Source organism: Dermacentor albipictus, unplaced genomic scaffold (assembly GCF_038994185.2).
Source record: "Dermacentor albipictus isolate Rhodes 1998 colony unplaced genomic scaffold, USDA_Dalb.pri_finalv2 scaffold_28, whole genome shotgun sequence".
In the NCBI taxonomy this organism is placed as follows: Eukaryota; Metazoa; Arthropoda; class Arachnida; order Ixodida; family Ixodidae; genus Dermacentor; species Dermacentor albipictus.
Genome location: NW_027225582.1, coordinates 1,454,630 through 1,482,615, shown reverse-complemented (window position 1 = coordinate 1,482,615; position 27,986 = coordinate 1,454,630). Strand labels below are relative to the sequence as shown.

Genomic DNA, 27,986 nt, shown 5'->3' with positions numbered 1-27,986 from the left:
CCGAGCTTAAGGTTGACCTGCTGGGGGCCATTCAAATGATGACGGGCGCCTGGAGAGACGTGAAGCAGGATACTGTGGCCAACTGCTTCCGGAAGGCAGGCCTCGTGACAGCCAAACTTCCTGAAACCTGCGAAGACGGCAACGGCGACAACGAGTGCATGGACGACGCGTTTCGCGAGTTGTCGTCCCTTTTCCCGGCTGCCGTTCCAGCCGAAGTGTCTGCTGACGATTATGTGAACGTTGACAGCAATGTTCAGGCTGTTGCGAGCCTCGCCGACGAGGATATTGTAGCTGCAGTCGGAGGGACCCAGGCTGACAGCTCGAGTGGTGACGAAGATCGTCCGGACGAGGGTGCGGCTACACGCTCGTACTCCGCCGCTGAAGTAGCGGCAGCGTTCAGCTTGATTCGCCGTTGTTGCGGCGACATGGAAGGAACCGGGCTTTCGCACCTGAACAGCCTCGATTAGATCGAGGTTGGCGTCTTTAATTTCATTTGCAAGGCGAAGAAGCAGACCAACATAAGCGATTTTTTTTCACGCAAATAAAGCATTACGTTGCGTTGTGTGTGCGGAAATAGTTGTCATTCTTGAATGCGCCGATCGGTAGGTCATCGTCCGCCACAGGTAAAGTCTCTGAGCCTGTATTTTTTATATCGAATTTTTGATATATCGATATAATTCGCGATCCCCTTCGAGTTCGATATATCCGTGTTCGACTGTATATTTTCTCACTGTGGTGATGCACGGCAAAGGCAATATGTCATTGCTTCGCAAAAAAGAGTATGTGGCCGAGCTTCGTATGTGCAGCAAAAGGCACAATAGAATCCAGTCGTCTATATACCGTCTGCTTGTTTTTGCTGCGCACCTAGCCGCTGATATACACTCTTGTAACAGAAGCAGCTGGGGTGGCGGTATGTCACGTCCCTTCAGCTTCTGACCGAGTTCTTGCTCCTGCAAATCTGTTAGCTGCTGCATCGCCGCTTGCAACTGCCCCAATAGCAGCTTGTTGTGCTTTGCCAGTCGTGCTCGTGACCGCTGAAGTGCTGACCTTGCATGTCGCAAAGCAGATAGCTTCTGTTGCTGGGCAGGCACCACCGACAACCTGAAATGCTTGAAAGGTATTTCCTGCTTGGCTCAAGCAGCTCGGCGATCAGCATGGATCCCTAAGGGTGTCAGCAAGGCCAGAACAGAGACGACAGATTGCACCTTCAGGCGTTACCAAGAGGCATTTGTTGTGTCTCTAGGTCTTTTGAGAGTCCACAAAAGCACATTCAGGGGATACATCAGGGAAGTCCTTTAAACTTGGCCCTCCCCTGCACACATCTGTGCTGTCTATAACTTTCAGCATGGATTCAACTTCAAGGCTTGACGTGGTGAAGGGACTTACCCCCACTGCAGTAGAGTCTATCAACTTGTCTAAGATGTAGACTTGGACTGTCATGTCACTTTTGATCTGGATTGCCTTCCTGTTGAACTGTACCGATGATCTGTCGCTTGTCCTATGCACCACTGCAGCGTTAAACACAACGTCCCTCACTCCTGCGTCGGATGAGATGTGCTGCCCATGAATGATGTGGTAGGCTAATGCAAGATACTGCACTGAAAAGCCGTTCGAACAATGAATAATATGAGTTATTCCCACTGGACTTTGTGACACAAGTGCTATATTCGGAAGACGTTTCCATGGTGTCTGCTGGAGAAACATCTGTGTTGCTCACTGACGTCGGCACGCTGCTGTTGTCACTGCTCGGGTTACTCACAGAAACAGCCGTGGAAAGCGCTGGCCGTCTCACTTGTTTTCAAGGGCTTTTAATATTCCTGGAGAGGTAGCTTTGTGCGCCTTCGAAAATTGACGGCACAGCATCTGTTGAAAGGCCCGCGCTTCTTGTTCCAGACATCAGGATATGACCCCGTCAATTTCCACACACCATGTCTTCAGGTTAAAATGAGATGCAAAATGTTTTTCACAAACTCGATCCGTCCATTGGAGTATGCAGTCTTACGAGGTTTAGGCCGTCTCCACGCTTCAAGTCTTGATTCTTCGTTTGGCGGCTTCAAAAGCGAGCACTTTTGTTTGCAAGACTTGTAACCACAGTTTTAAAACGGTACGAAACACTTTCCCATTATGCAGGCTCATGAAACAGTTCGAAGGTTGAGACGTACTTGACAGGCAAGTGGAAAATGCGTTGACAAAACACGGTGCGCAAAAAAAAAAAAAACGTGGCGATGGCACAGCGGCAACCAGTCAGTGATCTCGGCGCCCGCGAATTGGGGGCAGCGGGTGCTAGTTTCCAGCGCCCTCTCTTGACACATGGAGAAAGGAGAACTCCAAGCCTTCCCCCCCGCTTAGCGCCCAGCCCGCGCCGCTCGGTCACCTAAGCTACTTCTTACACCGTGGGCGTGACACATGTGCAAAATAAGGTCACTCTATAATTTCCAAGGTAGCGCCATCTGCCGCACGCGCCACCTAGGAAGTTCCTGTAGCAGACGGCGCCCACGCTAAACCGTGGCGCTGTGGCATTCGTGAGGTGAAAAAATATCTGCATACGCGCGGAAATAAAACCTTCTGGTGCCTGACTGTGGCGAAAAACGAAAGAAGGACCCGAACTGCTAAATTTAGTCCTTTAATTTCAAATAAGTGCTCCAAGAAAATAGCTCAAGAGAGGGTAATGAGGGCTTGATTGCCTCGATTCCGCGTGTTTACATTTCATTCGTTTGCGCTCAATCGCCGCGCGAGCCTTGGCGATTGCTTACGTTTAATCCCGTATGCTCTGTGAAATCTTTTGCATGTAAGTCTGCTGCGTACACATAGTGGTTGCATTGAACGAAAAAGTCGTGTAAAAATGAAGGCTGACAGTTGCTTGGACCGGAAAACTTTCGACATAACGTCGCTCAAACGTGCGATTCTCAAAGCGCGCGACCCTCACGGCAACTAAACAACATCCTGTGTGTTTGTGGAAACGAGTGCCTTCTCTTGTCGCTGAGTGTGTCTGTCATGTAACGATTACACGACGACTGCTGTGTCTTGTGGTTCAATGCTACGAGCCAGTGCAACTGTCGTGACATGATGAAGAGGTGGTATGGATCGTGTCAGCGTGCCTCCTCGATCGTGTTCGGGCCGCCAGCACGGTCTGATCTCGCGGCACACCAACATCGAGCGTAGTGTGTACGCGTGTGTGAATGTGGTTGACTGTTCTCGTGAACCGTGCGACGTCGCCGCGTAAACTCGAATCATGACGCGCATTGTTGTGTTTATCCCTTTTCGCCTCCGTGCACCGCTAAATCCCCGTAAGAATTAGAGGGTCCTTATACGAAACGCACGCGGATTGACCAAGCTATTACTGCACTGTGTTTTGCTGGCAATCCGCGTATCGCTTGTGGCGTTTCTCTTATGTTCATTTGCAGTTGTGTGTTTTTCATCAGTAAAATGGCATTGCCGATTACTGAAACATCTTCGAGTGTAAGGGAAACTTGGAAGGAACGAGCTCGCAGCTGTATGTAATGTACTTTGATATACTGTATTACGCTTTATTATTTGACGGCCAGTAGCTGTGGCTATGCAGTATTCGTTTTTAAAAACAGAGTAATGCAGGCACTTAGCAATATATTTATTCACATATGCAATGCACAAAATATGATTAGGATATTGGAAATTACATTTTGGACATGTTGTAAAGCGCAGTTAACAACGCGCGCACGAACACAGGAAAGTGTAAAAGTAGAATTCGCTGCTCAATTTTATTTTTTATCACACGTAACGCAATGCGGATATTTGTCAGCGAGTTAATGCATTTCTGCCCCACTATTTACTTGCATGCTAGGTCATACTGCACTTGCTAAGTCAACGGGCTCGTAATGCACTAAAATCAGTAATCTCCACAAACTTCGGCCGTCAACATTCATGCACGCGAATGAAATAATACTGCAGCTCTGCACACACAAGTGTATACTTTCTCTCGCACCTTCGTATCGCTCTACGTTACTTTCCTCGCATAGTCGTGCAGTTACCGACGGTTCAGTCTTTCCGTCCATTTCTATGCAACCAGAATTACCTTCTGGTTAGGTTTTGTTTGCTGCGCGGGATGCAAAATAACTTCTCGTCGTCCTCCGTCTGATCCCGGCACCCATCCGCACAGCAACAAGGCATTTCGGTCCTTCGCATCCTAGGTCATGCCGATCTATTCAGCGGGCTCACAGCGAACTAAAATAAATAATCTCCACAAACTTCGGCCCTCAACATTCATGCACGCGAGTGAAATACTATCACCGCTTGACACACGCACGTGTATACTTTCTATGGCACCTTTGTATCGTTGTATGTTACTTGCCTCGCATAGTCGTGCTGTTACCGACGGTTCAAAGTCCGTCCGTGCAATTCTGTGTAACCATACTTTTCGTCTGGTTAGGTTCTGGTTGCCGCGCGCGATGCAAAATAAGTTCTTGCCATCCTTCTTCCGATTTCGGCACCCAACCGCACAGCAATAAGGCATTTCGGACCTCCCGGAACAAAATTATCGCAGCAATGTGCAAAGCACAACAAGCGAAACGCGCGCTCTTTGCCTGGCGCGCAGGAACTTTCATGGCGGCAAAGGGGCGGAGCAAGGTCACATGTCACCGATCAGCCTATCGCAGGCGTTGTCGGCTGGATCAAAGCCTGGCGGTACTTTTAAATGATTGAGGGACTTTAGTGCAAAACACTGCCGGCCTCCGCCAATGGATCCACTCTATATAGCTGGCCACTTGGCCTCAAATCTTCCTCTAGAGGCCCTCAAGCTTTGAGCAGCTGAAGTTTGAGGGCCTCTGGAAGGTCTCTTGTGAGGCATCAACAGTTGCGTCACAACAGGTGATACAACTGTTGGTGCAGCCGTCATCTTGCATGCAGGGCAACCCATCTGTACAGTAAAAGCTCGTTAATTCGAACCGCAAGGGGAAGCCGCTTCAGTTCGAATTAACGAAAGTTCGAACTAACGAAAGTGAAGGAGAGCAACAGTACACTGCGATTTGGAAGCAGTAGGGCATGTCAGAAATTTGGCGTGTCAGAAAGTGATGGCGTGTGCCGCAGGCACACGCCATCTTCAAGTCGAAGCTCTGGGTCCGACTGTGCCACACCACCGATGTCCACCGAAACGAACGTTAGCCGAGGCTTAACACTATCACAATGATTCACGACGGCCGATACCTCCTAAGCTGAAAACAGAGGTGCACAACCGATGAAGACTGCCGAGACAAAGACGCTGAACATGTGAAGGTGGCGAAGGCCCTGATTCGTTGGTTCTTGATTGCAAGCGCAGCTGCGACGTACTTGATTCGCTGTGTTTTGGAGCTTGCCGTGCCATCTCCGCACAACATTAGCAGCTGTACAAGATTTGCAAAGCCTCTGAGATTCGCAACGGGCAAGAAGTCTTGGAGGTTACGTAGAACAAAGAGGCGGCAGCCGCCACTGCCTTCTGGCTGACCCCGCGTCGGTTAGATTTTTTTCCAATTTTGCCTTCTCTCGCCGTTCTCTCCGTTTCGGAGGCAATACAGCCTTGTGTGTAGGCAGTAGGCGCTTTTCTCTGACCGTGTGCCAGGTGAGCGTAGTTCGAATTATCCGTGAGGGAACCTTCTCGCGTTCGAATTAACGGACTTTTTTATACATAGACTTCTGTGGAGCTTGGCCGGACCAAATCGTACAGTTCGAATTATCCATAAATTCGAATTATTGAAGTTCGAATTAACGAGCTTTCACTGTATAGGGGGCAAATGTGCCACATTGTCTTCTGAAATGCATTTTTTTTTATGTGAAAGTATTAAATGGCTCATGAGGTGGAAAATCCAGTGTTGGCAGCTTGACCACACGATGGTACAAAAAGGCGTCAAACCTTGATTTGGTGGGAGTCGAGCCCATGACCTTTGGTATTAATTAAGGTGAAGTGAATTAAGGCACAGTTAATGAAAGTAGAGCTAAGACACACGAACCCACAATCTTTGGTGTTAATTAAGGCACAGTGAATTAAGGTAGAGTTAAGGCACTCGAACCCATGACCTTTGTTGGGAGTTGAGCCCTCGACCTTTGGTGGGAGTCGAACCCATGGCCTTGTGTTGTTACATGATGTCTAAGCATCATGCAGTGGTTGCAATGCTTGCAATGCTTTCACATTCATCTACATAGGGATAACTAAGTGCCCATTGAATTTTTTTTTCTTTATGCATCCACCAGCATGGCAGTATGTCTGGCATTAGTGCCATGCCCAGTACAGGCCTTGTGCACTAGCACTTGACGTGCTACTGCAGTCGAACCTCAACATAATCACCATGGGTGTGGTTACAAATTATTGGATATGAAGAAGTAAATATAACATTTGGCTGGTTATGCTTTAATTCAATGGAGCGTGCTCCTGCTAAAACGAAATCGAAATTTGGGAGCCAACGTAGTATTGATTATAGCCCAAGAAATGTTTATGTGCGCATGCTTCAAAATATATATTCTGGTAGCAAAAATGCCTGATTTTTTCAGGCTTCTCTGCAGCACCACCACTTACCCCTAGCAGCAGTGTATAATGGCAATAACCAAGATATTGGACGCTGCGCAGTGTTTTGGGCATGCACCGTGTGCATAATACCGCAGACATGGCAGCCATGAGCAAAGTTGCTATCATGTCGACAAAGCACAGCACCGCAAGTTTAGCTGCCAACTATAGTAGAATCCCAGTTATATGTTTTTCGAGGGACAGGGTTCCACTTTATATCATACTCGAAGGGATTCGTGAAATAGTTTAATGCATCGATAATTGAAAATATAAAATATGCCTATCTGAAGCTTATCTGAATAATTGCACCTCTCAGACAGCCTCAAGAGAATGGGAAAAGCAGGAATCTATTGATCCAATGGCTGGAGCCACCCAGTGAAGAGGTAAAGTGACATCCATATCTTGGAGAGCACGTGTATCAGACCAGGGTGCCTTTTGCATTCTTGAAGCAGCATGGCGATCCTTTTTTCGATAATGTGTGGCCGCAGTTAGTATGCTTAACTGCATAGGCATTAGAGTTCTTATCGCAATCAGTATGCTTCACTGCATGACATGGATTTGTTGCAGTGAAAGTTATTAAAACAAATTCAGCATTAGGGAGCTCATATAAGACCTTTGCTGCACGAACCCTCTGTATTTTGAAACACACACCGTGCTCATTTTTCTTCAGTGGCATGTACTGCCCTTCATATTCAATGGCTTGTCTGGCAGAACACGGTCATTTCATCAACATAAATACTTCCAATGACGCGTGAAATTATCACAGTCTCATCTAGAGAAGCACACTTGCAGGAGTGCAGCATTCAATATATTGAATAGGATGGTGAACAGGAGTTCGATATGCGTATAGTACAGCGCTGTACTTTTGCATGGTATTTCCAAGAGAATGTTAGAACTGTTCCGTATAGACAGCGATTCAACATGCAGTCACTGATTAATAATTAGGACTCAACGGGTACCGGTGAAAATTCTGAATAATAGGGAGTCCCGAATATTGGATTTGCCCTAAAATAAGTTACTTTATTTCGTACGAGGACAAAAATATTTTCTGTATTATCAGATCATCACTTTCGGAGATGACTAATTTCGTGTGAATAGTGCCAGGCGCACTGGCATCCACGAGCGAAGGCATTTTTAGCACAGTGCTGAGCACGCTATTTTTTGTGTGACTAGAATCGTGACGCCTTTTGCAAAGAATTGCAAAGCTTCCTGCAGAAACATTGTATAAGGATGTTATTGACCTGCTTTCCTTCCCTGTTTTTCACACTTGTATTTTTGTATTTTTTTGTGTGTATGAGTATATTACTATGTTTACGCTGTCTAAAGCTTAGCATAGACAAACATATTTTTTAACTTTGTTTTAATTATCTTCTGACTGCCTGTATCGATATTTATATTTTTTACTCCTGTTGAAACACTTACTTTGTGTCCCCCCTTAACCAATGCCCTTAAATGGGCCTGTAAAGTACTTTAAATAAAAAAAAATAGTGTAGACAAATCCACTAATGGTGTGGCATGTCAAACCAGGCTATTGCATTTTATGCCAAGGATTGCAGTAAATAATCGGGTAAGGCTTTCAGCTACTGCCTGGATGATAACTGTTTACATTTGCATCGGGAAAGCAAATTTGTTTTATTGCCATGGTGCTTTGTTTCTGTTGTGACTGCTTTTTGGTGGATGGCAACCCAGGGGTACCGGACATCTTCATCTTCACTATACACGTTGGATGGAACTGTACTCCTGTTGGCTGCATGCAGTGCACAGTTCAAGTAAAATGATCCATGAGGAGTACGTTTTGTGCCACATCCTCACTGCCACCATATGTACCGAGTCGTTACTTCACAGGACCGCTGCCCTTGATAAATTTTTTTGCTTGAGAATAAGCAGTGTGATGATTTCAATTTGCTATTTTTGTTAGGGGTATGTGAATATTGAATATCACCAAATTGAATTGAACGTTTCAGTGAATAGATTTGCAAATCGAATATCTGCTATTCAATTTTTCGAATATTTTATGTATTCCATGTAGCGAGCCTTGCAGTGTTGCATGTGCTGCAGAGCCCCTCATGCTGGATGCCACCCATTTGAGCATGTCACTTTCTTTTCGGCATAAAAGGAGCACCAAGGGCACCATGTGCAGGGCGCCCTGGCTGGTGCGACTGTAAACTCTCACTGCGAGTGCTCGCCGACGTCGGCCTGATGTGGGGATCGTGCACACAGCGTCGGCGGGGCCAGCTGTCTGTACAATATTTGTCTGAGTCAGGAGGACTGATTGAAATGATAATGCAACACAGACAGAAGGGACGTCAACCAAAGTAGCGCATATTTTGTAAAGTGCAAAAGCATGTCCAAAAATCGGTTCAATTAGCCGCCGATAGGCACAAAGATCATGTTGGATATGCATGCCGACAAACCTCGTGCCACTTTGAGAGCCGTCAATCTAACTCACACACCTTATCTCAGGACCAATCACTTTTGAGCCACCTGCACGAACATATTAGCGGCAAGCATTCTGCAACAGCTTGCAGCCCCAATACCACATTGGTCAGCTGCGAATTTTCATCTCGGCCACATTACCTAGGCCATTAGTCCTAACGGCACTGTATAATTGGGTGTTGGTGGCTAAAGTTATGGCTAGGCACCAAATCGACGCAGATTTATCTGCAGCAGTCACGTGACACTCGGAAAGCCGACAAACTGCCTTGCAAGCGGAAGCGAGATATGGTGGATGAAGAAGGAGAGTGAGGGGGGGGGGGGGTTGTCGGGAACTTGCGGTGTCCTTCGAGATTTCAGATTCCTTGGCAGGTGGCGAATCCCGGCAAACAAATTGCACGGACATTGCCTGCTCTTTACCGTTCGCCCCAGCTATGTGCGAAGCGGGGATCGAGTCACGTGATGCGTAGTCCTTTCATCCATTGCGTAGATTGGCCTTATGGTAGCGTACCTGCCATAAATTAGTTATAGCTCTTCTTCATTTTGGAGAAAAACAGGAAAGCAATACTTTCGAAGCAATAAATATAATATTGCTGCAAGACACAGGTCTACTATTAAACTGAGAACCTCATTGGTATTCAGTATAACAGAATGTCCCTAATTCATTCGTTTCAGAGGGAAAAAAGCACTTCATTCTATTCAACAGAACTTCTATTGATAAAGAAAAAATTTTATCCAGGCCTTTATATACTACAACTGAGCTGTAATCAGTGCTGGCATACTAATTTGCTGTTGCCTTTAATAAGAATAGACTGTACTGTATATTTTGATTTCTATGTATGTTACCGATAGCTTGCTACATTCTTGTTATGGAATACTAGGAGACTCCAGAGCATGTGCAACATCGTGTTTTCGTGTCCAAAATTTGTACCCACTAAATTTTCTAAAAAAATTTTCTGATATTCGACATTTGATTCAATATTTGGCTTTTTTTTCTTGATTTGATTCTATGTTTGATTCGAAATGAAATATTCAGTATTCGCGCACACCTAATTTTTTTACACAAGTAAATGCCAAAAGCATGTATATTTTTTGTTTGTTTGTTAAATTCATCATTCAGCAGCTTTCCTTGTGTCTTTTGACACCTGTGGAAGTAGACAAGGCCATTCTTTATGGTAACAATGGTTATGGCTCATCTAAAACTGAATGCATGTATGTGGCTATTTTCCCACAGTATGTCACTCTCTGTTCAAAACCCGCCGGGGTAGCATTGTGGCTATAGCATTGTGCTACTGAGCTCGGGGTTGCAAGTTTGTTCCCGGCCTCGGGGGCTGGTCAGAATTAATCCGCAGTCCATCACTATGATGCGCCTCATAATCAGACCATGGTAGTGGTACTTAAAATCGCTGAATGTTGATATTTTTCTCTCTTTTTCTCCTAGTCTTCAGTTCGTGCTGCCAGTAGTCGTGTAGCTTGTGACAAGTGATGTGATCAGAACATATAAAGAGCCGGGGAGCTTTGTGGTGGGCACATTTGCTCCCCGACAGAGTAAGATGACATCCTCTACTAATAATTAGTCTTCTGAAGAGATTGCAGCAGGCAAACAGCAGCTGGCTGCTTCCGAGTGGTTAACATTAAGGCTAATATGGCTTCAATGTAACATGAACGGGGCAACACAGTTCAGCAGGCATGGCAATGTGCAGTGCATGCAGATTAATGTAAGGGGCATGTAATGGGTGTGTATTGCAATAAATGGCTTTATAAGTGCAATGCACAGGTAGTGGGCACTTATATAAAGCTAAGTTGGATTTTTCCTCTGCAATTTTAAAATAATAATTTGAGATGTATTTTATGTTACAGGTGCTGATTATTGAAGGTGAAACCGGCTCAGGCAAGACGACACAGATCCCCCAGTACCTTTACGAAGCTGTGAGTTGCTGCCTATTTCTTCATTCCTTCCCACCCCGTCCTTACTTTTTTAACATGAAAGTGTTTTATGCCGGGCTTCACCGAAGGTTGACCTTTGTTCAAAAAAAAGGAATTTGCATAGGCTGTTGTGTAGCTCCTATTCTGTGTGAAATTTTTTAGCAGCTTTTTGACCGCCAACTTGTGCCTGACATTGGTAGTGCAAGTGTTCTTAAAATAGGGAGATACGGGGACTTCTTTCTCATAATTTTAGCCAGAAATCCAGACAACACAACAATTGTAGTGAAATAGGATCTGTATGGCTGTTAAATCTAGCAATACACAATAAAAATGTCAGCCAAGGCAAAGGGCTATTTCAAGCGTCCTTCTGCATGAAAAGTTTGAGCGGCAAGAATGCCGTCAAAAAGCATGCATCGAAATGCAGTAGGCAGGAAACACCGCTGCACTATTTGGTGCATTGGTAAACAACTTTTGAGGACATGCAGTAGCTCGCAGCACCCATAGAAACACGAGAGCTGACAATTTTTTTTGCACTAAGGAGATGGGGAGAGAGTGAATGCTAGGGTAACGTGATCAAGCACGCGCTAGAGAGGGGGCAGGAACATGCACACCCACATGTGTGCCATGCATCATATCTTGTAGGTAATCTCACAGCAGCAAGTGCGAAAGGTGAGCCGAGACGATTGGTGCCTCGATGTGCATTGGGTTCCCACGCATCTAATTTTGGCAGTTGTATAATATCAAGTTTCCCAGGCACGGTGTGAAGCGCTCACTTGCGTTGTGGCAGCAAGCTCATGGTCATCAAGGGAAATGTGTTCATATCTGCCTGAATGCGTGTGACACTCATAAAACTGTGAACGTTACTTACTGTCGTCTCTCTGCTATTGCCATCAATGCTCCGCCTTTCTGGCAAAACTGTCTCTTTCTTTTTTTTTTTTTTTTTTGCTAAGGACAAATGTCTGTCTTTTTGCACTTTAGTCTTTTATTTGTGGACACCTACTGTGGGTGCTAAGCACGGTCAGCCATATAATCTAAAATTTACCGTACCGCGCCACACAACACATGCAAATCTCAGATGCCGTGAGCTATGCCCATGCATTGCTGTTGGCACAATCTGCACCACGTACTGGTGCTCATAGATGCGTTATTATGGCCCAACCTTCTTGCAATTTCCTTATAAGTACTCACTGACAAGGTACTATCCACTAGGAATGCTCTAGGAATTTATTGAGTTGTTTTTACTCCAGAAACATTAAAACCTTAAATAAAAGAAAAATAGATTTAACAAAGTTTTCTGTTGCGAGTACAACTTCGTTATATTGAAGTTTGACTGTATTGCATATTGATATGCAGATACATTTATTAGATAGTTTCTTTACTTTTAACATATCAAGAACATTACAGTGACCGTAAAAACCCCCGTATAATAAGAGTTTTTTTTTTCCTATTTTTAGCGTCCCAAATTTTCGCCTCGTACTGTATGCGGATCCGAACAAAAACTTCAGTTTGAAATTTGGGCTAGAAGTTTTGGTTTCCTTATAGCTGTGTGGCTATTATGGCTTGGCTTCCTTATTGCTGCATGGCTACGGCTTGGTTTTCTTATTGGTGCGTGACTACAACATCATTTCTTTGTTGTTGAGTGCGCACCTTGGCAGCACACGTGCAAACCACGCTTCACGAAGTGCGTCTTTTTTATTCCTCATTGAAGAACCAAGATGTCTGTACCACGAAAACAGTACTCGGCTGTTTTTAAGAGAAAGGTTATTTTAGCCGCACAGGACATTGGCAACAGTGTGGCCGGGAGGCAGTTTGGCGTCATTGAGGGAAGCATTCGCGGGTGGCGTCGACAGAAGCAAGCCCTTTTCGCGTGCAGCGGAACACGAACCAGCTTTCGCGGCCCAAAGAGTGGGACATTCCCGGAAATCGAACTCGCCCTGACAGAGTTCATACACCAACAGCGATCCGTGCATCTAGCTGTGAGCGTGGAGCTTATGCAGGCAAAAGCTAAGGAGCTTGCAAGAGAAAAGAACTCCGCCTTCAAAGCGGGCAAGCACTAGATTTATCGCTACATGTGCCGTGCTGGATTTTCCTTACACCACCGAACTTTGATTTCGCAAAAGCTGCCTGAATAGTTCAAAGAGCTGCTTGTGGCTTTCCAGCACCACATTATTTCGCTGCACAAGTTCAAGAACTTCCAGCGAGGGCTGCTTCTAGACATAGCAACAGCTGCAGACAAACAGTAAAAATTTTTATTCAAGGTGTGATGTGGCACGTTCCTGCTATTTCTGAAAAATGAACACCATGCAAGTTTGCACATGCAGACAACTGATGTAGGGCGTGCAGACGCAAAGCCGCACTGAAGCAGCGCAGCGTCAAGACGGCAACGCATGAGCGGCTGGTCAGCAAATCAACACTTCAGCCACAATGTGATGTGCCCTTGTGAAGGAATGACATATGTAAAAATGCTGAAAGATGTCTATAGCGGGTCCACAGCCACCGTAGTCCTCCATAAAGAAAGCAACAAAATCCCAACAAAGAAAGGTGTCAGGCAGGGAGATATGATCTCTCCAATGCTCTTCACAGCGTGTTTACAGGAGGTATTCAGAGACCTGGATTGGGAAGAATTGGGGATAAGAGTTAATGGAGAATACCTTAGTAACTTGCTATTCGGTGATGATATTGCCTTGCTTAGTAACTCAGGAGACCAATTGCAATGCATGCTCACTGACCTGGAGAGGCAAAGCCGAAGGGTGGGTCTGAAAATTAATCTGCAGAAAACTAAAGTAGTGTTTAACAGTCTCGGAAGAGAACAGCAGTTTACAATAGGTAGTGAGGCACTGGAAGTGGTAAGGGAACACATCTACTTAGGACAGGTAGTGACTGCGGATCCGGATCATGAGACTGAAATAATCAGAAGAATAAGAATAGGCTGGGGTGCGTTTGGCAGGCATTCTCAGATCATGAACAGCAGGTTGCCATTATCCCTCAAGAGAAAAGTTTATAACAGCAGTGTCTTACCAGTACTCACGTACGGGGCAGAAACCTGGAGGCTTACGAAAAGGGTTCTACTTAAATTGAGGACAACGCAACGAGCTATGGAAAGAAGAATGATAGGTGTAACTTTAAGGGATAAGAAAAGAGCAGATTTGGTGAGGGAACAAACGCGAGTTAGTGATATCTTAGTTGAAATCAAGAAAAAGAAATGGGCACGGGCAGGACACGTAATGAGGAGGGAAGATAACCAATGGTCATTAAGAGTTACGGAATGGATTTCAAGGGAAGGGAAGCGTAGCAGAGGGCGGTAGAAATTTAGGTGGGTGGATGAGAATAAGAAGTTTGCAGGGACAACATGGCCACAATTAGTACATGACCGGGGTAGTTGGAGAAGTATGGGAGAGGCCTTTGCCCTGCAGTGGGCATAACCAGGCTGATGATGATGATGAAGGAATGACAATGCTAACTTTCTTGCAGGTTACAAACAAATGCACAGAACAATGCTTCGAGCAAACACGTCCAGCTGTGTGTTCTGTGTATACTATGTAGACAAACACAAGTGGTGCACGCATCATATAACGACTGTTGTAGGTCGTCAACATCACTGCCACATAGTATTGTCAATGAACGCAAGCAGCACAGAAAGCTTCGCTTACATCGATTCTCACAGTGCCTGGGATCTGCATTCTTTTATTTTCTTCATGTTTTGATTAACATGCGTGCAGGACTCCTGCAGCACAGCACGTGCGGGAAGCCCCTTTCTGTTGTTTTCCTTCAATGTGAGACCTCCGACGAACTCCCTGGTATCAAATACTGAATTTGTAAGAATATACAGCAGATACTGGATATATCGAACCCGCATATATCGAATTATTGCCCATATCGAACAGTTGAAGAATCCCCTTGGAATCCCATGCAAAAGTATAGCGCTATTGTTCGCGTATATAGAACTCCCGTGCACCGGCATATCGATGTATCGAACTGCGTGCTGGGGTGTGCCCCGGCAAGTGCGCTGCTCCTACCGTACCCTACCCCTGCAAATGCGCTTCTCCCATCGCATCCCACCCCCGCAAGTGCGCTTCTCCTCATGAAGCTCTCGCGATGCTCCTGCGATCTCGCGCGCCGCCCCACACTCTGAGAAAGGGGTGTGTGGGTAAAAGGCACGTGACAAGGAGCACTTGGAGTGCGATTGGGTGTAAAAGGGAAGCAGGAGGGAGAAACCACGCTGACACCGCTGGTGCAGCGAGACGAACGAGGTCAGTGCAGCTTGGGCTTGTGGTAGTGCAGAGACGCAGAGCGGTGCATCTCTCGATTCACTTTGTTCCTTTTATTCACGAGGCCAACGCGAAGGCTTGAGACTCATGTGGTGCAGTGCCTTTTTCTTTCCACTTTTGACACGTGTTCCGAAGCCATGGCCGCGAAAAAGCGCAAGAATTTGGATTTTTCAACAAAGGCGAACATCATTTGACGGGTGAAGGCTGACGAGAAAAAGACGATGACACTGAATGCCTGGACAGCCAATTTCGCGAGCTCTCGGCATTCCCAGGTGCCATCCCAGGCAGCGTTACAGCACACGATTTCGTCAGAGCTGACGGCGTGCAAGCTGTAGTGGATCGCGCTGATGCAGATATTGTGGCTGATGTTGTGTACCGATTCTGGCCGCTGAGTTCAGCAGATGCCGTATCTTCGTCAGTCAACCCTGGTGTAAAAGAGCGCCCTCTCCCGGCCCCAAGAATGTATATATTCCAGTGGTTATCAAGTTCCCCTGTTCTGTGTTTGTTTCGTGATGGCAATAAAAGGCTATTGCCGATATGCCTTGTTGCGATGGTGCCTCGCGATATGACCCACGCAGCAACATAACACTGGCGACGAGGGTGGGACTGAATGAGACCACCGCAACGGGAAGCTAGCTCCTGTCCGTACTCGTTCACAATGACGGCCAACACAGCGAAGGGGCTCGAGCCTCTCGACATCACTCACCCTGAAGAGTAGGAGGACTATGCAGAACATTTCCAGTTCTTCCTCAAGGCGCAGGACGTTACGGATGCCAGCAAGAAGAGATCAACATTCCTCAGCCTCTGCGGTCCCGCCACTTTTCAATTAGCCAGGAGCGTTCGTGGCACCGGCCCAACTGAAGGATACACCGTTCAAAACAATCCTCGCCGTTCTGCGCGACCACCTAGCGCCGAGACCACCAGAGCTTGCCAGACGATATGAATTCCATCGCCGCGACCAGGCACCAAGTGAGGTTGCTGCCGCCTATCTCGCTGCTCTTCGAACGACGGCACAGCACTGCAACTTCAACGACCTCAACACCGTGCTACGGGATCAGTTTGTGTTCAGACTGCAGAACGACACGGTGAAGCGGTGACTACTGGCAAAAAAAGAGGTGTCTTTCACCAGTGCTGTCGAGGAAGCAGTCGCCGCTGAGGCCATTGCCCGGGAAGCCAGCCTAGCCTCGTTTCAAACCACCAACGTGCCGCATTTTGAGCCTGTGCATCAAGGGACGACGACTGGCAATGATGGTGAGCAAGACACCGCCGAAGATGTTCTTCGGTTACGTGCGAGCCCCACTCAGCGACGGGACACCGAGAGATTGGTGGGCGGCCCCTGTGCCAGCTGTGGAGGCCTGCACGAATGCCGCCTGTGTCGGTTCCGTGGTGCCCAGTGCAGGGAATGTGGAAAAACCGGGCATATTGCTAAGGTCTGCCGGTCCTGGAGGCAGCTTAGCCCACGTCGAAATGCCAGAAACCAAGCCCGGACGCAACAATTCAAGACCACTCCTCGCACAAACATTTCATACTGCGATGACTTGGCAGTTACTGCTATCAACTACCGTAAAAACCAGAATATAGGTCGAACTTTTTTTCAAAAAACCATCGCGAAAAGTGGACCCTCGACTTATATACCGGACATTGGCGGAAAAGCTACAGAAGTCTTGCAACAATGGGCGGATGAAGTAAACAGCCGCCATCGCCATCAGCAGCACCGCGGCGTGGCGACATTGTGGCACCGGCACTTTGCGTTTGCACTGTCGGAAAGTTATATTAATTAAAGGCTGCATTTTCATTTTGTTTCAATGTGAGCGGAAGACGACGTCAATTCACCGTCGCCTTCAAGAAGAAGGCCACGCGGAAGCCCACGGCAACCTGGCGGCACAGCGCGAACTTGGAGTATCCGAAAAGAGCATTCGGTAGTGGCGGAGGCAAAAGCAACGTATTACAATTTGAAGCAACCAAAAGAAAACGTCATTTCGTGGCCGGATCGCAGCGGACTGCAGAACTGTAAGGCAAGGTTGCGGAGTCCGCCCGAGAGCTGCGTGTAAGATCGCTGCCTGTTGTCGAATGCATTCGTTTGAAAGCGGTAGAGATCGCACACGCCTATGGACTGGGCAGCGAGAAGCACTCATCATCCGACTCTGATCAAAGGTGTTGCTCTGATTCGGAGTAGTGTTTGCGGACTTCGTGCCCTTCTGTGTACTGTACACCCAACGAATTTTTAACAGTATCGCGCGACTATCGACCCGCGTGTTTGTCAGCACCTTATTACGGCACGGAGCGGCGAAATAGCGAATGCGCGTATCTCGTTTGTTCCGCTGCTCAGCGCCGTTAATACGGTGTTGACAAGCACGTGGGTCTATGGTCGCGCGATACCGCTAAAAACTTGGCCAGGTGCACATGCGAGCAGCATTTAAATAAATACTGTCACCATTGTGCAACCCGCTGAGCCGCATTTGTTTCTGGGTAAGGGTGTCATGTCTTTCGGTACTTTTGCCATTAAAGGTTTTTTTCATTTTTAGAATTCGTTAGTTGGGGGATCGACCTATATTCCGGTCCGACCTATAGTCCGGTTTTTACGATAAGTGTCTAAACCCGCCAAGAGGAAGATACATGTGAGTGTAAAAATTGAAGGCACACAGTGTCAGATCGAGGTGGATTCGGGATCAACTTTTTCCATTACAGTGGAATCTCGATGATACGAATCTCACGGGGTCACGAAAAATATTCGTATTAGCCGAAATTCGTATCATCCAAACAATTAAATCTAGCTAAATTAAAGAGTGAGAGGTGAATTCACTCAAGCACACGTACGTAAAAAGCATTTATTTCTTGAAGAAAAAGTCTCCGATGTCCTTCTGCTTCTTTTTCTTTGTCAGGTCAATTCGCAGTCTTTGTTCAAATCCATAAAAACGCATGCACGTCTCGTCGCTGATTTCATCCGCAGCCATAGCACGCCTCAGAACTTCGAGCGCATGCAGCGTTTCAGCCGCCGATGGTGGTCCTTCGCCGTCGCCCACGTCTAACACAAAGAACGCGGCTAGAAGCACAGCAGCCACTCCGTCCGATGGCGCGCGGAAAGGCACAAAAGCAACAAAAGTGCCACCGCTTCAAACTCTTCGCGCCCAGTCGCAGCCTCCGCGCTGTCCGGCGCCACGTCCGCGCCTCCACACCAAGAGATGGAGAAATCGCGTAACTGCGCGCTGTTCTCTTTCACTGCCGTCGGTGGGTCTAGCGGTCGCGTCCGTCCATGCGCTGGAATGGTGCCAACTGTGGCCTCTCCTCCACGCAGTGGCGCAACCTCCTCCCCTCCTTAGCAACCGGCGCGCCGGTTGGGGGCGCAGCTGTGCATAGCAACCGTGACGTCACACAGTAGCGGTAGAACGAACACGCGGGCGTTGGCGGTGGCAGCTGCACCAGGCTGCACCGCCGCTCCTTCGTTAGAAGTCTCGTTGCAGTTGAATGAGTGAGACCCACAGCTCTGAAGCGGCCCAGTGATTGCGCGCCAAGCGGTTCGGGGAAGCGGCAGCGGACGCCGGATTCCCCCAACATCAAACGCCAGAAGAACAAGAAGCGAAAGCAAGGGAGGCAGAACGGAAACGCCAACAGCGACTGATTAGATCACCAGGTACCAAAGGCAGGGAAGCAGAACGCAAGCGGCAGCAGCGACAGGCGATATCACTGAACACCAAAGCGAATTAATTGGAGCGCAGACGGCAGCAGCGTCTGGCTTTCGCCAAGCACACTTTCAAATTTCCAAAGTGTCTTCGGTAATATTCGTATCAACCGACACGGGTCGAAAATTGATTCGTAACAACCATTCTCTAGCACGTTGCGAAGTAATGGGGCTCGGCCGGGACCACATAAAAATTCGTATCATCCAGAAATTCGTATTAGCCGTGATCGTATCATCGAGATTCCACTGTATCTCCAACGCCACAGCCAGACGCATTTTTCCAAAGGGGCTTGTCCAGAACCTGCAGCCACTTGATGTTATCATTAGGGGCTATCAAGCCAACCGTGTCGCTGTTCGTGGAGTTGGTACCGTCCGAGTGCAGTTCAAAGATTTTGACGGCCCATTGCACCTGGTCATTGTCAAGGGCGAGCGCCCAAGTCTTCTTGGGCCGGGTTGGTTTCCGGCACTCAGTATCAATATCACGAGAGTGCAACGTATCGATCAGCAACCATCCTCACTTGATAACATATTCCGAGACTTTGCCTCTGTGTTTGACAGGACCCTGGGCTGCTAAAAGGAACCGCCCATTCAGTTTGCACTTAACGCTGAGGTTGTGCCTATCCGCCTGAAAGCAAGAAGGGTTCCTTTCGCACTGCGACCGAAAATCGACGCCGAACTGGACAAACTGATACATCAAGGAATCCTAGAGCCAGTTGACCACGCTCGTTGGGAAACCCCTATGTTACGCCACTGAAGGCAAATGGGGACGTCCGCATCTGTGCAGACTACAAGTGCGCCATCAACAAAGCCTCGCAGCAGCACTCGTATCCGGTACCAGCTGTCAACCACCTGATGGCATCCCTCTCTGGTGGAACTGTCTTTGCGAAGCTAGATTTAGCACAGGCCTACCAACAGCTCCTAGTGACTGATAAATCTGCAGAGGCGCAGACCATTGTGACGCATCAGGGTGCTTTCCGCGTTCGACGATTACAATTCAGTGTCAGCGTCGCACTAGGTATCTTCCAGATTTTACTGGAGAACCTACTGCACGGACTACCAGGCATCATTCCATATTTTGATGATGTCCTCATTTCAGGTGCATCGCACCAGGAATTACTTAGTCGCCTTCGAGAGGTCCTTCAGCAGTTCCAAGATGCAGGGCTTAAGGTCAAGAAAGAGAAATGCCAGCTAGGAGTGACTCAAGTGGAATTTTTGGGTTTCCGAATCGATGCTGAGGGAATCCACCCCACACTAGCCAAGACGCAAGCCATCCTTAATGCACCGCAGCCGTTGAACAGAGCCGAGCTGCAGGCCTTCCTGGGTCTTCTCAATTTTTATCATGCATTCCTTCCACACAAGGCCACTGTTGCTGAACCCCTGCACCGTTTGTTGGACTAGAAGGCCCCCTGGCTGTGGGGAAACATACAACAAACCGCGTTCGACAATGTGAAGAAGCTACTGGCATCCAACCAGGTGCTGACTCACTTCGACGAGAAGAAGCCGGTAATCCTTGCCTGCGATGCGTCCCCGTACGGAATAGGAGCAGTGTTGAGTCACAGAATGCCGGATGAGACGGAAGCACCAATTGCTTTTTATTCAAGAACCTTGTCCTCTATGTAGCGTAATTGCACCCAGATTGATAAGGAGGCACTCGCTGTGGTTGCCGGAGTAAAGAAGTTCCATGACTACGTATTCGGCCGCCCATTTCAGATCCATACAGACCACAAGCCGCTCCTGGGGCTCTTCACATCAGACCTGCAAACGCCACAGATGCTTTCACCGTGAATGTCGCGTTGGTCCATTTTTCTGAATGGATACCAGCATACTCTCCACCACCGACCAGGAAAACAGTTAGGCCACGCAGATGATCTTAGCAGACTGCCTCAAGTGGACCAGTGCCAGGATGACCCTTCGTCAGCAGAGGTCGTCATGCTTCTGGACGCACTTCCAGAATCTCCAGTCCATGCAGACGATGTGGCTAAGTACTCCGCTAAGGATGCTATTCTCTCCCGTGTCCTCAACTGGGTGGGGAAGGGGTGGCCAAGGTGCGCTCCGAGTTCCGAGTTCACACCATTCATGTCCAGGCAACATGAGCTGTCCGCCCACAAGGGATGCTTACTGTGGAGTGACCGTGTGGTGATTCCACAGAAGTTGTGTTTCCGGGTCCTTGAAGCTGTGCATGTTGGACACCCCGGCATCGTCAGAATGAAAGCACTTGCGCGCAGTTATGTATAGTGGTCGGGCATGGATGCGGCCATTGAGGAATGGGTCCGGCGATGCTTTCCTTGCCAGGAAACACGGCCCGAGATGCCTCGGGCACCTGTGCACCCATGGGAGACGACCCGGACTCCATGGTCATGCCTACACATTGATTTTGCTTGTCCATTCCAAGGACAGACCTTCTTGATGGTGGTGGATCCTTATTCCAAATGGCTGGAGGTCATACCAATGTCGTCAATGACATCGAGTGCTGTAATCACTACCTTACGAAGATTGTTCGCAGCTCATGGCCTGCCAGATACCCTTGTCTCAGACAATGGCCCGCAATTCACATCCACAGAATTTCGAGGGTTCCTGGATGCCAACCTCATCCGCCAAGCAACATCTGCGCCGTTCCATCCATCCACGAACGGGCAGGCTGAAAGGATGGTACGGACCACCAAAGAGGCATTATCTCGGATAATCCGAGGAAGCTGGGCACAGCGCCTGGCAGACTTTACTCTACAGCAGCATGTAACTCTGCACACTGTCACGGGACGCTCCCCATGCAAGTTGTTGATGGGCCGCCGACTGTCTACCATGCTGGATCGGCTGCACACAGACCGGGCCCCCGTCAAGTCCTCCTGGTTGGCAGAAGTTCTGCCTGCACCACGCACGTTCCAGCCCAATGACCCTATATTTGCACGTAACTACAACCAGGGCCCACCATGGGTATATGCTGTGATTTCCAGAGCAACTGGCCCGATTTCTTATGACGTTGCTCTTCCAGATGGCTGTGTGTATCGCCTGCACGTGGACCAGCTTCGTCGGCGGAGCAGCATTCCCATGAGGTTAGTCGAAACCGTACCTGAAGGATGACAGCCTGAGGTCCGACCTGCTTCAAGCCATTCACCTTGCGGAGTGAGCAGCAGCAAGACACCGGATCCCAGTGAACCCGAGGAGCAACTAACAGCCATGCTACCACCCGAGGAGCAACCAACAGTCATGCTCCCTTTGTACAACATAGCAGCACCTCAGCCAGCACCAACAGAGCAAAGCGTAGAATTGCCAGGCCCACGCCGTTCGCAGCGTTCCCGGAAGACACCCCAACATCTTCGGGACTTTGTGCTGGCATTGGCTGACTGTTGAGTCTGAACTAAAAGGGAAGGAGTGTTGTGTACCGATTCTGGCCGCTGAGTTCAGTGGATGACGTAACTTCGTCAGTCAACCCTGGTGTTGAAGAGCGCCATCTTCTGGCCCCAAGAATGTATATGTTCCAGTGGTTATCAAGTTCCCCTGTTCTGTGTTTGTTTCGTGATGGCAATAAAAGGTTATTGCCGATACGCCTTGTCGCGATGGTGCCTCGCGATATGACCCACATAGCAACATAACAGCTGACATCATGGGTGACGAGCACGCAGACTCGAGCAGCGGCGAAGGATCCAACGAAGAGGACCAACCACCATGCACTGCAGCTGAACTTGCATCAGCTTTCAGCATCATTCGCCGGTGTTGTGGCACAATGAAAGGAGCTGGCCTTTCTCATTTGAACACTGTCAACAAGCTTGAGGACTGCTTATCGAACTTGACGGTGCAGAAGAAAAAGCAAGGAAAGGTCAGAGATTTTTTGCTTCCGAAATAAAATGCTCTGTTCATCGCACTGTATTTTTGTTTTTTTACGCGCCTTGGAGGCACAGATCGGTAAGTTCCCGTTAGTCACGACATCGGGAAACTGCCTTGAGATGTGTGGAGTTGTTAGAGAAGTTTTTGACATGCATATTTTATATTTCGAATTATCAATGTATCGAACTATATTGCGATCCCCTTCTAGTTCGATATATCCGGGATCGACTGTAATGCAACCAGAATTTGACGCAGATAGTGAAAGTGGGGCATGACACCTTCGGTTGCTCAAAGAAATGTGATTGTAATTATAACGATGTGTAATCTACCCTTATCTATATGTTTAAAGTAGCACCTTTCAGCATAGTGCAATGCCCACAGACATTGTTATAATGTTCATAGCAGATTGCCTATTGCCTGTGGGATCTGCACAAGTTGTTGGTCTCGCTCGGATGTATATTTTGATAACGAATTGCCCATCACTTTGCTAAAATGTTATAACAGGAGCACAACACACTGCATTGAGGACTCTGATGGGCACATACATAGTTAATACGTTTGTTTAGTAAGGCCACGTAGACAGACATCGCTGTAGTGGATCAGCCCATTGGGCCAATACTAATTAAAAAAGCTTTTTTACTGCAGTTGGACTATACTATTACGGATCGGTACTTGGGTAGTAATCCGCAGCGAAGTAATCACAGCATGACTCACTTGCACCAAAGCCCCGTAGGGGCGTCTGCGCAAGCAGGCGTTTGGTGTGTTGCGACACCACGTACCCGAGCACATGAGGGTTGGACCCTCCCGCGTGTAGCTGTGCGTGGCTTAGCCGTGTCTGGGGAAAAAGGGATCCTGGGGGTTGAGCCGAAGCTGGGTGTTTGGACCTTTAAGGCCCCCGGCAGAGGCAACACACCTCTTCGGCCTCGGCTTCACATAGACGGCACCTCCAGACTGACCCACCTGGAGGAAATCGGCAGTCGCCTTTTCCTGTCCTCCTCTCCAATCTTCATCTTTCTCTCCCACTTTTACATCTTTCCTGTCTTCTCTTCACTTCTTATTACTTCCGTATTTCCTGGTGGCAAGGGTTAACCGTGTGTAATATATCCTGCCTTGGGTATACAGTAAAAGCTCGTTAATTCGAACCGCAAGGGGAAGCCGCTTCAGTTCGAATTAACGAAAGTTCGAACTAACGAAAGTGAAGGAGGGCAACAGTACACTGCGATTTGGAAGCAGTAGGGCATGTCAGAAATTTGGCGTGTCAGAAAGTGATGGCGTGTGCCCGCGGGACACGCCATCTTCAAGTCGAAGCTCTGGGTCCGACTGTGCCACACCACCGATGTCCACCGAAACGAACGTTAGCCGAGGCTTAACACCATTCCAATGAATCGCGACGGCCGATACCTCCTAAGCTGAAAACAGAGGTGCACAACCGATGAAGACTGCCGAGACAAAGACGCTGAACATGTGAAGTTGGCGATGGCCCTGATTCGTTGGTTCTTGATTGCAAGCGCAGCTGCGACGCACTTGATTCGCTGTGTTTTGGAGCTTGCCGTGCCATCTCCGCACAACATTAGCAGCTGTACAAGATTTGCAAAGCCTCCGAGATTCGCAACGGGCAAGAAGTCTTCGGGGTTACGTAGAACGGAGAGGCGGCAGCCGCCGCTGCCTTCTGGCTGACCCCGCGTCGGTTAAATTTTTGTCCGATTTCGCCTTCTCTCGCCGTTCTCTCCGTTTCGGAGTTAATACAACCTTGTGTGTAGGCAGAAGGCGCGTTTCTCTGGCCGTGTGCCAGGCGAGCGTAGTTCGAATTATCCGTGAGGGAACCTTCTCGCGTTCGAATTAACGGACGGTTTTATATATAGACTTCTATGGAGCTTGGCCGGACCAAATCGTACAGTTCGAATTATCCATAAATTCGAATTATTGAAGTTCGAATTAACGAGTTTTCACTGTATATATATTAGGTTATAGCGGCGATGCATGGCTGGCGTCTGCAGGTATTCTTCCAACCTTGCAGCGTCCCCTTGTTGGGCTCGGTGGTAGGCGGCCACCATCGCCTCCGAATTTTCCTGCTCTATATGGCAAATAACTTTCCTCCACTACCTGATTGCTCCTTGAAGAGGGGGTGCACTGATAAAACATTCACTTTCCTCATGCAGCCAAAACAATCTTCCTAAGTACCACGTTGTACATTGTCAGAACGATAAGAAAACAGTCAGAATGATCTCACCATTTGTTGTAGCGAGATCTCTCACTGAAGCATTGGCCCAGGCTATAAAGTAATGAAGATGGGAAGTGGCGATCTTCTTCTCAAACTCCGCGACAAAGTGCAGTATGACAAACTGTCGAAAGGTGTAGCATTTGGGGAAATTCCCGTTTCAGTGGGCCCACACAGATCAATGAACACAGTGCGCGGGGTCGTCTCAGAAGATGACCTCCTCGAACTGAGCAAAAGCGAACTGCTTGAAGGATGGCAAAGAACGTAGTCAAAGTTCAAAGAATAACATTGAGGCGAGATGACAAGCAAATACCTACCAAACACATAATCATTACTTTCGGAACCTGCAACCTACCTGAAACAATAGAAACCGCTTACTGTAAGCTTCGCGTCAGACCATATATCCCAAATCCGCGTCAATGTTTCAAGTGTCAGCGCTTTGGGCATGGGTCGCAGAACTGCAGAGGACAGGCTACTTGTGCCAAGTGTAGTTCTTCTGAACACGTTTCTGACATCTGTGCATCAACAAACCACTGTGCCAACTGTGAAGGAGACCACCCCACCTACTCGCGATCGTGCCGTACTTGGAAAAAAGAAAAACAAATCATAGAACTGAAAGTAAAACTCAACCTATAATTTCCAGAGGCACGTAACCGTTTCTCACTCCAAAATCAGTCCAGTCCTTCCTACACCGATGTGGCGCGCCGGGGGGCAGCGCTACATCTTCAGGCAGCCGCGCAAATCACACGGAGTGAGACGGCGGTTACACCATCAGCCCCCCTGGCGGGAGCAGCCACGGCTCTTTCGCCCCCTACCACGAAGGCACAGCAGACCTCCGAGCCTGCCGGTCCCAGGGCCACTGCTCGTACAGACAGGCCCGGAAAACCCCCACGCGTGCCCGCTGAGCGGGCGTCATCCAGCGCCTCTGACGAGGCGATGGATGCAACCAAAACTTCCCCGGCGTCTCAGATGCCGAAGGAACGGCGTTGCTCCCTGGAGCGCGCCAACAAAAAAGAAATACCCCGCATAAAGGGGCCTGGAAAGGTCCCTTGAGCCAACCTAAGTGATTTATCTTGACACACAGCACATAAACACAAACAATATGGATACACAAATATTACACTGGAACGTGAGAGGTCTGATCCACAACCTCGATGATATCAAAGAACTAAATACAATCCAAAGGTGCTGTGTGTTCAGGAGACACATCTTGAATCTACGTAAACAAACTTTCTTAGGCAATATGCTATTTTCTGGAAGGACCGAGATGATGCTGTTGCATCGTCCGGAGGGGTAGCAATAATAGTAGACAGAGGCGTTGCCTGTCGGCAACTTCAACTCCGAACTCCTCTTGAGGCAGTTGCTATCCAAGCAGTGCTATTCAATAAACTACTACTATCACGTCCATATACATCCCCCCATGTTATCAACTCTCTAGCACAACATTTCAAAGCTTTATTGATGAGCTGCATCCCCCTTACATAGTCGTCGGTGATCTAAACGCGCATAGCCCACTGTGGGGCGACTCTCGCTGTGATGCGAGAGGACGGCTTGTAGAAAACATCCTATTCTCTTCAAGTTCCTGCTTGCTGAACAAGAAAAAGCCTACATTTTACAGCTCTACACACAAAACATTTTCTTCGGTAAATCTAAGCATAGCATCTAGTACACTTGTGCCATATCTGGAGTGGGATGTCATTAATAACCCTTATGGAAGTGATCACTTCCCCATCGTTCTAAACCTTAAAAAACAAAGTCAGTGTCATGCACATCTCCCTCGATGGAAAGTTGACTCGGCCAACTGGACAAAGTTTTGCAAACTAACACAGCTACCCTGGAATGATAGCTCTGAACTTAGCTTAGACGACGCAGTAGCATACATAACAGTGTTCATTATTGAGGCTGCATCAGTATGCATTCCCCAAACAAATGGCTTGCCCTCGAAATGACGTATTCCATGGTGAAATGAGGAGTGTAGGGAAGCCAGGAAAAAGCAAAACAAGGCTTGTAACCTCTTCTGTAACTCCCCAACCACAGAGAATCTGATTAATTTCAAAGCAATCTGATTAATTTCAAAGCGATCAAGTCGCAAGGTTGAAGAACACGCCGCCGCGCTAAACGCGAAGGTTGGAAAAACTACATAAGCAGCATCAATTCGCATACAGATCAACGAAAAGCCTGGAAAAGGATGAACAAAATAAAAAGCCGCGAAACTCATCCCTTACCTTTATTAAATACACAAGGAGACACTCTTGAGGATCAGGCAGATTGTCTAGGATCACATTTTGAGCACCTTTCCAGTACATCTTATTACACAGATACATTTCTAAAATACCAACGACTTGCAGAACAGATGAATTTGGGTCGGAACAGCTCATCCAATGAAGTATACAATCGTCCATTTGCTGAGTTCCAGGCCTCACTGAACTGTTGCAACAAGTCCGCCCCAGGAAGTGACAGAATAATGTATGAGATGATCAGACACCTACACCCTGAAACCCAAGAAACACTACTGTCACTCTTCAATTCTATGTTCTCTGCAGGCTACATTCTGTTTGTCTGGATAGAAGCAATCGTAATCCCCATTCTCAAAGAGGGCAAGGACCCTCTGACAAGCTGTCTATGCAAACTGTTTGAGAAAATGATTAACCGTCGCCTCATCCATTTTCAGGAAAGCAACAAGATGCTCGATCCCTTACAGTGCCATTTTAGGGAGGGTAGATCCACAACAGATGACCTTGTTCGCCTCGAGACAAATATCCGTGATGCCTTTGTCCATAAACAGTTTTTCCTGTCGTATTTTTAGATATGGAAAAGGCATACGACACAACCTGGCGCTTTGGAATCCTCCGTGACCTGGCTGAAATGGGAGTTTGAGGCAACTTGTTGAACGTGATTCAGAGTTACCTCGCCAATTGGACGTTCCGTGTTAGATTTGGTAATGTTCTGTCTCGTCCATTTACGCAAGAGGCTGGTGTTCCACAAGGTGGTGTGCTGAGCTGCACTCTTTTTATTGTCAAAATGAACTCTATCCAGACTGCCATACCATATACTATGTTTTATTCTGTATATGTGGATGACATCCAGATAGGTTTCAAATCATGTAACCTAAGTATCTGCGAGCGACAAGTA

General features: G+C 47.8%; 1 protein-coding gene across 1 annotated transcript in view; it reads left to right on the top strand.

Annotated features, from left to right (window-relative positions):
• The window catches only part of l(2)37Cb (lethal (2) 37Cb), a 298,164-nt gene that overhangs the window by 109,654 nt on the left and 160,524 nt on the right, over positions 1-27,986 (top strand). Inside the window, exon 10 of the mRNA XM_070529703.1 lies at positions 10,802-10,870. Within this exon, the coding sequence (XP_070385804.1) occupies positions 10,802-10,870 (69 nt within the window). The remainder of the gene's footprint in view (positions 1-10,801; positions 10,871-27,986) is intronic.